At 38.9% G+C, this 12,724-nt stretch overlaps 1 protein-coding gene across 4 annotated transcripts in view; it reads right to left on the bottom strand.

Moving 5' to 3' along the window:
* Pak3 (p21 (RAC1) activated kinase 3) overlaps nucleotides 1–12,724 on the bottom strand; it is an 82,375-nt gene that overhangs the window by 38,576 nt on the left and 31,075 nt on the right. For all 4 annotated transcript variants that reach the window (XM_038316410.1, XM_038316411.1, XM_038316412.1 and 1 more), the window contains 2 exons: nucleotides 6,546–6,677; nucleotides 4,128–4,293 (listed from right to left, as the gene is read on the bottom strand). In XM_038316410.1, the coding sequence (XP_038172338.1) occupies nucleotides 4,128–4,293; nucleotides 6,546–6,677 (298 nt within the window). The remainder of the gene's footprint in view (nucleotides 1–4,127; nucleotides 4,294–6,545; nucleotides 6,678–12,724) is intronic.

The following is a 12,724-nucleotide window of genomic DNA, read 5'->3' as shown; positions in this document are numbered from 1 at the left end:
ATACTTTTCTAAGAAAGTTTTGCTATGAAGTTGCTGAGCAAACTCTTTTCCATAGGCTGATCAAAAAGCAAATAAGCTTTAGCTCAAACCACTTTCTGAATTGCAACCAATTCCAATTGGCAGGGTTCATTTAATGAGGCTTTATGGTAGTAAATTATTCAACCATTATTTCCACGGTATGTGGTGTTAAAAAAAAGCCTGGAAATGAATCTTTTCATAAGGATTACTAGGAGACAACCATTTTGATGAGACTGCTTCAGAATTTAACTGCTGTCCAATTAAAATGGCGTCCCCAGACCCGTCTACTCTTCACTAGGGAGAGTGTGCTGCCATCTACTGGTAGGCAAGCATACATGCAGGAAGCTTCTCTTTACAACTCCAGTCAGGAAACAAGCTTTGCAAGTGAATGCTCTCCTTAGGTCCCTTACAACAAAGCAATTTGATAAATTAAAACAAAGAAAAGCAACCTACGGGGACACAATTGAGCAAAGAATAGATCAATAAATAAAATCAAGTGGAGAAAAACGTGATAGAAATATCAAAGCAATTTCCTACGAATTAAGAAACAAACCACTCATCTGTGGTTGGTATGGCAAATAAATTTAAAAAAGATAAAAAATAAAAATGATAAAAAAAATCACTAAATTCTAGCATTTGGAGATGGGATTCATGTTGTAGTTTCAAAAGAAAAAAAGCCCATCAATTTATTTTCTGTCATATTATACTAAGCTGGATTTCTCTCAGTAAGAGGTTATCCCTTGAGCATGAAGGAAGGTTTTGTTTGTTTGTTTTGTGTTTTTGTTCTTGAGAAAGAGCTTAATAATCCTCTAAATTAATTATGATTGTCTCTGGTGGTGACTTAGGAAAAAGAATTTGGAGCACAGACTGCTAGGGGAGGGAGGGAAGTGGTTGTGGGACTTGGGGTGGGGAGGTTAAAGAGAAACGTCTTGTACTGTACAGTTGTGTTGGCTGTCGGTGCCTTCTGAAAATGTTCACTAGCGTGCAAGGGTTTCTTTATTTTCCAGCAGACCCAGACAGACCACAATGAGCAAGCCAGACCTAAGCTATCTGTCTGTGTAAAACTGAAAGATGATCTGTCCATTTTAGCTATTAATGACTCCTCGGTCTGGCCTCTACCATCAGGATCTGAATGGAAGATGAATTGCCTGGTAGCTCTGTGGTTTGGCTTGCACAGTTCCTCGCAATCACATTCTTGAGGTTTAAGATGAGGATGATTAAGTAGAAGCTGTCATTTCTTTCTCGTTCTTGAAGGGTTCACTCTGGCGTAGGTGCCAGGTCATCCCTATACTTCCCTGCCTCTTTCCCCCTTTCTTTTGTCTCTAGGTAGTCTCCTCTATTCCTTCCCGGAGATTCATTTGCACCTCTGATTCCAAGAACCCCAATGACTTCTGTACTGATATCACACTTACGAGACTGTCCTGAGTTATACGCACCTTAGTGGAAGGTCATTCTCACTCTCTAATGATTACACAGTAGTAATAAAACAATAATTTAAAACTAATTATCATGCTGGGTATCTTACATAAATGAATGTATTTCTTTGGTCCTCAAAAAATTCTCTCACTCTATTGGGACTATTACTATTACTGGAAGTTCAGAGGAACTGCAGACTTCCCAAAGGATGCAGGATTTGTACATGTGACTCTGACTTCATTATGATCATTTCAAAGATTGTCCTGTTGTACGATCATGTTAAAGGTTTGTACACTAAATAACAGAGTGAGCATTTGTTGATGCCCCTACTATGAGACAGATGCATTTGCTGAGGTTTTCTTTGGAACAATGCTATGAAGCTGGTATTTATTATTATTATTATGATTATTATTATTATTATTATTATCCCAACTTTTTAGATGAAGAAATAGAGGACCAGCAGAATTAAACAACTGGCTGAAGTAAAAATAGCTAGCGTCAGTCATTCTGTGATTTGAATCAAGGCCTTTCTGACTCAACACCTGTCCTCTTATAATACATGCTACAGAGAAACTTTTAAAATGCACCTATGAGTCTTATGCCCATTTCATAGGTAATAAACTGAGACCATGCACCTTAAATAACTTGTTTCTGGTTGTTAGTGTGCAAACGCATTGAGGAGGTACAGAGAGGGTGGTTTAGGGTCTAGAGGGTCTGAATTTCCATTTCTCTGTAGGTTTTCTTTGGCAAGAGGAAAGCTGGCAGACACGGGCAGCCTGCTGGCTAGGAGGAAAACGATTGTCTCTAGGCTCCCATAAAGAAGTATAAGGTCCAACAGAGAGAAGCACTCACTTAATTCTTTTTTTTTACAGTTATTGTCATTAAAACTTAATTCCCATTAAACAGTTCAGGCAGCTCTTTCTTCCGTTTGTCCTATTGCTCCTCATTGAGGAACAAAGTAAACAAGATAGAAATGTCCCAGCCCTAGAACTATCACATTCTGTAAGCAAAACTGCAGCTCAGAAAGGCAGTGCCCATTTCTCAGCTGACTTATGAAATGTTTAAGCCCATGGTCACGACAACGAATGTACTGAGGCTCCAAAGAGACACTAGAGAACAGTCATTCTTAGTAATGCATGATGCCATATTTTGAAAGTCTAATATAATCGTGCCATATGTACAAGACAAAGGCAGACACTGTAGTGAGTATCTGAATCTCTGAAGTTCATTTTCCTGGCTGTTCTTTTATCTCTCCCTTCTATTTTATACACGAGTAGTTTGGTTCTGCAAAACCCAAGTGGTGAATGGCAAAAGCGCCGATTTTAAAGGCCTACAGATGTGAGGTCAGACTCAGGCTCAACCACTCATTATTCTGGTGACCTGGTCACTTAAGCTTTTTAAAGCTTTCATTCAGTATTCTGTAAAATGAAGACATTAAAATCCACCATAAATGACTGTAGAGAAAATGACCTTCAGTAATGTATGGAAAGTGGCCACTCACAAAGTGCTCCTTATATAAGAATTATTATAGGAAATAGTGGGCACTGGCATTAGAAGCATATTTAATCAGGTATCGCAAATCAGTTTGCTAAATTGTAGCAACTCCAGTTCTGAGTGCTTACTGATAGCTGTAACTTTAACCTTGGCCTTGCAAAACATCTCCACTTCAAATGACAATAGTGCTTGCATATGAAATATTTTGAATGCAATAGACACAAAGTAATTATTCCGTCCACATGACAACTTGGCTGTGAAGGGGGTTGGAGGGGGTGTTGTGGACATCATATAATCCCTGCATGCATTCCTAGCCTCTATTATCTAGTTGAGAGCACTGTCTGATGCTTTGACAGTGACTGACTTAAATGGGGAAACTAAAAACTGTCTTCAAATATCTCCAACAAAATGTGGCAAAATGACCCTATGGCCACATCTACAGTGCCTCCATGTGGCCAAGAAATGAATTTTTTTCTCTTTGTTCTGTCAGCTGCAAAAGTGTGAAAAGTGATAACCCTTTTATTCTTGTTGCAGCATGCTACCAAGTCTTATACAAAGAAAAAATGAACAAGACACTAGTAAGAGTCAAACTTGGAGTAATAATTACTAATATCTAGCCATCCTGTATGAATTTAATAAATACGATCTCTGTAGAACCTTGACATTTTTCAGGGGGGAACTTCTTTCAAGACCTTGAGTCTTGAGTGTTTTGTCAAACTGGGGCACTAAGTGTGTGAGCAAAAGCATGTGTGCACCAAGGACACCTTGGAAGTGACAGCCCCCATTGGCTGGTCCCTCCTTCCTCCCCACAGACAAGGAAATGCTTCTTTAACTGCAAGTTTTCATGAACATTTTTGGACTTTGAGGTTTTTTTTTTAAAGTGTCCTTCAGATATGGTCTTTCTTGTATGGTCCTAAAATATTTTAATCAGAGTACCTTAATTTCTTTTTGGAAATGCAATCTTAAAACTTACTGGCTTAATATATTTTGTCAAGTTCACATCTTCATTGAGCATTTTACATGACAATGCTTAGTTTCTCTCCAACTAGGAGTACAGGGGAGAGACTAACCTGACGGATATGCACAGTAAGTCCTAAACATTGTATTCCTAGAGTCTGGCAAGCAGATTCAGATATCTGAAGGATCAATTCTCCTTCTACTCACTGAATAAGAAGTATTTTCCAAGGAAAGATACTCACTTAGCTTCTCCAGGATCTCCTCGTCTGTCATCTTCGATTTTTTCCTTTGCCGATCTGTATTCCTGTACAAAGTACTGGAATTGGCATTCTCAGCAGAAGGCGGGGTGACTTCTTTATTTTGTGCTGCTGGTGAAGCAATAGATTCAACCACAGAACGGGTATAGATCTGAAAGACAAATGCACCCACCCCCAATTCCACAATTAATACAATAGGCAAGAAAAAGTGTGGTAGGAAGAAGGCACTATCTGCTCACGGGTGTTAAGAATATCAAGGAGTTAGCCAGGCGGTGGTGGCGCACGCCTTTAATCCCAGCACTCGGGAGGCAGAGGCAGGCGGATCTCTGAGTTCGAGGCCAGCCTGGTCTTACAAGAGCTAGTTCCAGGACAGGCTCTAGAAACTACAGGGAAACCCTGTCTTGAAAAACCAAAAAAAAAAAAAAAAAAAAAAAAAAAAGAATATCGAGGAGTGTCACATACTCTAAAAGCTCCGACGTCCATATCCATGACCTTGCTGCCCTTGCCGTAGTAATTCTATCTGGTTCATATGAATTTCTTTCCTTAATTTCCCCTCTGTCATTTTATAAGTTTATAGTTATGTGGCTTTTTGATTAGCAAATCATTGAATGTGATAATCTGTACTTTCAAATTGTTACCTACCCCGAACTGGGTTCATTTAGTGTTGCTTTTGGATTGTGCAATATACACATATAAAACAACAATAATTATAAAAGAAAAGGTTATGAATTTGAGAGGTGGAGAATTCATGGGAGGAATTGGAGGTGCAAGACGGCAGCATAGAAATGACAGAAATATAGTACTTACATATGAAACTCTAGAAAAAGAACAAAATTTTTAGTTTAAAATGGCTGCTGTTAAAAATGATTTATTTTTTATTTTTAATTTATATGTATATATGTATGTACACGTGTTTATGTGTCTGTCCTGTGTGTTCAGGTTCTTGTGGTGATGGGGAAGCTCAGCCAATTATGGGGCCAAAAGTGTGTGAAGGATCCCCAAGAGACAGCGTTACAAGAGTTTCCTAACACAGCTGCTGAGAACTCGGGTTCTATGGGAGATCAGTAAGCACTCATGACTGACAAGTGAGTCCATTGTCTAGCCCCCAGGCTCATATCACATACTCTAGCTCTAGGAACACCAAGATGCACAATTACAATGAAATTATAATGAAAATTACAATGAAAATGAAATCTTCATGTGTTTATATTATGTGTGCATGTTTGCGTGTGCTTGTGCACATACGCACACAGGCATGCATGCATTTGTATAGCACTCACATGTGAAGGCCAGTTGATGTCATTTAATTGTTTTCTGCCTGATTTCCAGAGACAGGGTCTCACTAAACCTGAAGATGGCTAGACTGACTTGCAAGCAGGTTTCAAGGATCCTCTCGTCTCTGCCTTTCCGGCATTGGATTTTAAGCAAACACTGCTGGGACTGAAGGATGGCTCATGTCCTCCAGCTTGTGTGACAAGCAGTTCACCAACGCAAACACCTTCCCAAGCACAAAACGGCATCTTGTTTTAATTCTTTGTTTTGTTTTGAACCAGAATCTTACTATATAGCACAGGCTGGTCTGGAATTTTCGATCCTATCCTCTCAGTCTCTTAAATAGTGGGATGAAATATATGTGCAACACAACCTGGTCCAAAAGGCATCATTTGAATCATTGAAAAAGCAGTCACTGATGTTTTCTCTTGCTCAGCAGGACTTTTACTAGCAATATATAACTAGTATATATATATATATATATACATATTATATATATATATATATATATTAACTAGTATATAAATGAGTAGTTCTATTCAAACTACATAAACATATACTTTAGGTTTGGGAGGTAGATCCAATAGTCACATGTTCTGCCCATTTTGTAACTTGATAGGTTTATTTATTTATCTGCATGTTCAAAACCTCCTTCAAAAATCATTACATGTATTCATTGTCCGTGGTACTGTGTTACATAAGGGAATTTCCAACATATGTCTTTCGATACTCCCACATCTACCCTTCCTTTTTTCAATTATTTCCTCCCTCCCATTATTCCAATTTGTTCCCCTAGATCAGTGGTTCCCAACCTTCACAATATTGTGATACTTTAATACAATCCTTCATGCTGTGATGACCCCTAGCCATGAAATTATTTTCATTGTTACTTCATAATCTGTAATTTTGCTACTGTTAGGAAAATATCTAATATGCAGGATATCTGATATGTGACCCTCCACATAGGGCTCCTGACGCACTGGTTGACGATCAACCACTGCCTTAAGTAGTTTCACTTTTCCTTTCAGGACATACTATGTATGTGTGTTTCTATGATTTTATGAATCTATATAAAATCAGAATACCATAATAAATGAGAGAAAACCTACCATATTTGTCTTTCTGACTTACTGATTTTGTATGCTCTGGTCTTGGTGCGATGACAGGCGGGGGCTCATTGTCATCTTCCTCCTCTTCCTCTTCTTCATCCTCTTCTTCAGATACAGGGGGAGCCAAAGGAGGCTCAGAAGCTGTTTTTGTATTCTTAGAACGGAAAAAGGTTAAAGACAAGGAATTAATTTTTCATTTTTTTCTTTAGAAACATGAAAACAGATGAAATACTTAAATGTGTAGAGTCAGTATGGAACTATAGCTTCCACAAGTAAGCACAAGGATCTACCGTTTAGTACAATGGACCATTAAGTCTATATTATTCTTTTCATTTTCCGCCGAGCTCAAAAATAATAAACAATTCACTAAATATTTTAAAGCTTACTGTTCTTAAAATCAATCACTACATTCAAACTCAAACTAATTGATATTAATACTTTGGATATCTACTGAGCAGATTAAAATTTTCTTGAATGGATAGTTTGTCATGTTTTAAAAGGCTACTTTCCCCAAACATACTAACCATGACCATTAGGATAGACATAGCTCTGCTAATACTACGAGCAAAGAAGCCAAGAAATGCTTCTTCCTTTCAAGCCTCCTATAAAGCATCACTCTTTAATAGACACTAACATTCAGGGAACACAAACATACCAATAATTGCTCAATATTAAGCAATAAACAAGATACTGGTGATTTGCAATGATGTACAAAATATGGTAATAAGAACTAATAATGTCAATCACCACAGTACCTACCGTCCCATTTGATCATTCATATTAACACTGTGGGAAAATGGCTACAAACTTGAACTTTGAAAGAATTAAGATTATGATTCTCAAAGTGTAGTTACTAGTACTTCAGCATAGCAGCAGCATCCAGAGGTTTGCTAAAAATGCAAATTCTCAGAAAATTTCACCCAAGTCTATCAATCAGACACTCGGGCACTTGGAAATATGTATTATAACAAGACTTATAGGTAATCCTGATGCAGGCTCACATAAACTATGGTGTAGGTTTGGTATATTATAGATGTCAGACACATTGATACTGAATACACAAAGACATAGCTAGTCTGAATTAAAGTGTTATGATAGTATAGTACATTCCACATTCTATACACTCAAAATGAAAAATGTAAATTATTTTACTAATGTATTAATTATTTTACAATGATGTGTTAAATGACAGCATTTAAAGTTTTGTGTATGCTGTAAGATGTATGGGCATACGCACAAGTGTGCATGCCTCTGTGTGTGTGTCTGTGTGTGTGTGTGAGAGAGAGAGAGAGAGAGAGAGAGAGAGAGAGAGAGAGAGAGAGAGAGAGAGAGAGATTAGGCCAGAGGTCCAAGTTACATGTCTTCTTCTATCTCTCTGTTGTGCAACCGTTTCCTCAGAGATAAGCCTTCATCTTGGCAAGTTTTGATAAGGCACGAGATTTTCTGATGGGAGGCAAAATATTCCCTCCAACTGGAAAACTCCTTAAGCTCAAGAAGTAAACAAAGGTTTTCAGGAAATTCCTGAGGCCAACCAGATACACTAGGATCCTCCTTTCACAAGTGTACACAAACAGTAAGAACTGCTGAGAGACACTCTCAGACAAGCTGTGCTGCCCAGAAGAAGCTCCGACCAGCTGAGCCACCTGGAAGAAGCAGAGACTAGCCAAACTGTCTAGAAGCAACAAAGCCAGTAAAACCGCCTGAATAGGCTCAGATAAACTGAGCCACATGGAACAGATACTTCACAATCTGCTGAGCTGTCTGCAGACTGTGCAGACTGTGCTCCCGGTTTAAAGCTTTTATGAGCTGTCACCCACGTTAAGGGTGGGCTTTGGTGATGATATTGTTTTTGAACCATTTCTGCTTCTCTAAACACTTATATTCCTGTAAGTGACCCAATAAAACTCATTGGTTTGTCAGTAGACTTTCTTGTATCCCTTTCTTGGTCTCTCATTGCCTCTCTATCCGGGGTGAGCAAACATTTTTTTCTTCTCAGGAAGAAAGTCACACAACACACTCTCTAGATTATTGTTGAAACAGAGTCTCTTAACTGAACCCAGATGGAGCTTGTTAGCTAGGCTACAGTGACTGACCAACGAGACCCCAGAACTTGTCTGCCTCTACCTCTCAGGACTAGAGTAATAAAATAGGCATGTGCCACTGTTCCTGAAGTTTACATGGTGTTGTGGCTCAGAACGTAACTCACTATTTTTAATGTAGAATGTTTTTATTTTGTAATAAACAATGTTAATTGGCAAAGTTTCATTGTGCCATAGCCGTAGGTTCATTAAGGACATTTTCATAGAAATAGATGTTATTTTGAACATGTTGCCTCTCCTTGAGACCCATCCCCCTCCTCTAGTTCCCTTTGTTCTGACAGTTTCATTTTCTGTTCGTAGTAGTTTCTACTTTTCACATCATCAGCACACATTCTTGCTAAATTTTCAGTTGATTATTTTGCTTCCACAGAGTAAGGAGGAACATGTTTGGGATTCTCCCCTTGGGTAACAACATTGGAAATACATCCCATTATAGACAGAGTCTCATTTTATAGACGGCACATTTCTTGTAAAGAATGTGCTTCCCACTTGGCTTTGCATATTAACAAGAATGTCAGAGGACATGTCTGTCACCTCTAATCTACCAGAGTGTCATGTGCTTTGTTTAGCTCAGGCCATGCTATGCCTGTTTCATTGTTTTTTTTTATCATTTTTGTTTTTGAAATGTTTTATTTATTCTCTGAAAATTTCACATATGTGTTAATCATATTTTCCCTTCCTCCAGTTCCTTCCAGCTCCTTATCCATCCAACTTCATATTTTGGTCACTTTTAAAAGACAAGAAAAAAGGCTTCTAAAAACCATGGGTTGCAATTTGTATCGGCAATCCTGTGTCCAGAGCCTGCCCTAGAGTGTGGCTGATACAACCATGTCACTGTATTGAAGGACAGGGATTGTCCCTCTCCCAGTAGCTACTGCAAATAGCTTCTGTGCTAGGCATGAGACTTTGTGTCTACTTCCCCTCCTCCATGCTGCTGTTTATCTGCCTTGTATAAAATGTATTACTAAGTTAATTTAGCCACTTATTTTTTTTTATTTTAAATGTAGCTATTAAAATATTGTATTTTTGTTGAACAATGATATTGTGGCTGGGTAGTTTTAAATTTCCATTTTGCTTTCTCTTTGTATAATTGGTTTTTTTTTTTCTGTTTATGCCACTGGTTTTGATGCCCAAGTGTTCCTAAGGTGAATTTGTATTTCCTGAGGCCGGAACTCTTAAGGCACTCACAAGCAACTTATTAACAAAAGCATTGCACTGGAGGACTTACATCTGTTTAGGAAATTCCATATGGAAAACTTTTAATCTTGTTAATATCTACAGTGGAAAAAAAAGTGTAATCATTTATTGGATATGAGCCAGCAAGAGTTACCTATTGTAAGGAGAACACCGGAGAATTTTTTTTCATAAGTGTTTGAAAAAAACACTTGACTGCCCTGATATAGACACATGCTGGGTGCTTTAAAGACTGAAACATGTTCATTTAATTTTATTTATGCATATATATATATATACATATATATTCCTTTAAATTTTAAGTTTAATTTTATAAAAAATTAACTTACAAAGTAATGGGTTTTCCTATCGTATGTGTTCTATTTCTCCCTCCAGCTTCCTCCCTTAGTGACCCATTTTCTATTTCATGGGCCTCTTTCAAGTTTCTTGGCATCAGCCCATAATTACCTCTACCTAAATAATAAATAAATAAATAATAAGTAATAAATAAATAATTAGAAGCTGGGATTCACATACGAGAGAGAACATGTGGTTTTGCCTTTCTGAGCCTGGGTTACACTTACCATACCATTTCCTCTTTCCATTGTCCTGCAAATTTCATAGTTTTATTTTCTTTGCAGCTTAATATAATTCCATTGAAATAGCAACTTTTCAAGGATTGATAGACACAGTGAGAAACTGCTGTTGGATTATTGATATAAGCCTTGATACTATATTACAGAAAGTTCTCCTCTGTTCATGCCTGATTATCAGTAATGATGCAAATCTTGGAGCTGGGTAGATTATTATGTTGTAAAGTGCTTGCCATATAAGCACAGGGATGTTGTTTTGAACCCCAGCATCCACATCAAAGATTGGGGCATGATGATTTACACTTGGAATCCCAGCACTAGGCAGGCAGAGGCTTGTGGATCTCTTCAGCTCACTAGCTACCCAGCCTAGCCTAATCTTTAAGCCCTAGGTCCCAATAAGAGTGAGACCTTGTCTCAAAAAGCAAGGTGTATAGCTTCTAAGAATCACATCTAAGGCTATATCATGACTTTCACACACGCACACACGTGTGTACCAGTATGCCCATACACAGTAGAAAATTATTCAGCTGAAAATGAAAATAGGAAATTCACAGGTAAGTGGTTGGAACTAGAAAAAATAAGTAGAGAGTAGGTGACGAGAGAGGAGGGAAGGAGCTCCATATGGAAAGGAAATAGAACATATAGTTATGGACAGTGTGTGTGTGAGAGAGAGAGGGGGGGGGGGGGGGGGGGGGAGGGGGAGGGAGAGGGAGAGGGAGAGGGAGAGGGAGAGGGAGAGAGAGAGAGAGAGAGAGAGAGAGAGAGAGAGAGAGAGAGAGAGAGGAGAGAGAGAGAGAGAGAGAGAGAGAAACGGTAGGATCAAACGGTGGGGGGATAGGCTTACCAGAAGGGGCAGCTGAAACTACTGGTCATTTGAGGGGTTGTATGGAAACCTAATAGTAGAAACTTCCTAAAATATATATATTTATAAAGGTGAACTAAATGGAATTACCAAATAAAAGGGGGGATGGAACCCCAACAGGACATCTCTTGACATCAAATGAAACCTCCAGTTCTGGGAATAGGTTAGATATAATTGAGCTGTTGGCCAAAGTGGTCCCATGGAAAGCCCCCAACAACCCAGACTATTGCCAAGGCTATCGGTTGCTCCCCAAAAACTAATGGGAAAGCCCTATTGTTGAAAACAACAAAGTCATGATGATGCCTACCTAGAACCTTCACCCCTACTGACTAGCGGTCATGGTACTAGAAAGTACTCTGTGTACTACCAAAGGAGATAGGTAAACACCAGCAGCTATCAAACCTTCACTCTACAATAATGACCTGCTTGCAGGAGGTGCCAGTACAGCAGTGTCCCAAAGCTCATCGGATTAATCAACCAATATCTGACTGGGTTTATTACCCACTCCATGAAGTGGAACCCATTCCTGACACTGCTTTGGTGGCAGAGAACATGAGACTGAATAGACCAAAGACCTAGATGATAACTAAATACTATTGTTCTACTAAAGGAATATAGCAATAAAATGACTCCTAAGGACATTCGGCTACACTCATAGATCAGTGTCTTGCTCAGCCATCATCAGAGAAGCTTTCTTTTGCAGCAGATGGGAACAAATACAGAAGCCCACAACTGGACAACATGCAGAGGGGAAGGCCTTGGAAAACTCTGTACTTAACGAGATGTCTTCATCAAATCCCTCCTCTCAGAGCTCAGGAAACTCTACAGAAGAGGAGGCAGAAAGACTGTAAGAGCCAGTGGGGATGGAGGACACCAAGAAAACAAGGTATTCTAAAACACCAGGAAGGATGCACAGAGATTGTGGCAGCATGCACAGGGCCTGCATGGATTCAAGTAATATGGGGTTCCAGTGCTGAGTAGGGAAGTACATATGAGCTTCCATCCCTAGTCCAGAAGGTATGTACAGCTGACAACCACTTGTAAAGGAGAACATAGTTTACGTCATTGGAGTCTCACTGAGTATACGAACCACACGTCAGGGCAGGTTCCATGTTCAACAGTAAATGGCCAACACTAAACAGTAGCTTTGAATGGTCTTTGTCTCACAAAGCCTTGTCAGGGCTTTTTTTTTTTAACATTACAGGTCTATTGTATATATATTATTTTTTTCCATTTTGCATTTTAAGGAATTTCTCTGTGTGTAAACGTGCATGTCTCTGCGTCTATTTGTTTCTAGTGCTCTTCTGTTTTGTTTTCTTTCTTTCTTTGTTTGTTTTTAGAGGCAGGGTTTCTCTGTGCAACAGCTCTGTGGTTTGCCTGAAACTTACTTTGTAGACTCGTCTGACATCGAACTCATAGAGATCCAGCTGGCTCTGCCTCCCGAGAGCTGAAATTAAAGGCATGTGGCACCTCA

The sequence above is a fragment of the Arvicola amphibius genome, chromosome X, assembly GCF_903992535.2.
Source record: "Arvicola amphibius chromosome X, mArvAmp1.2, whole genome shotgun sequence".
NCBI classification, from domain to species: Eukaryota; Metazoa; Chordata; class Mammalia; order Rodentia; family Cricetidae; genus Arvicola; species Arvicola amphibius.
Note: the sequence above shows the minus strand (reverse complement) of the source record. Positions and strands in the feature narration are given on the sequence as shown.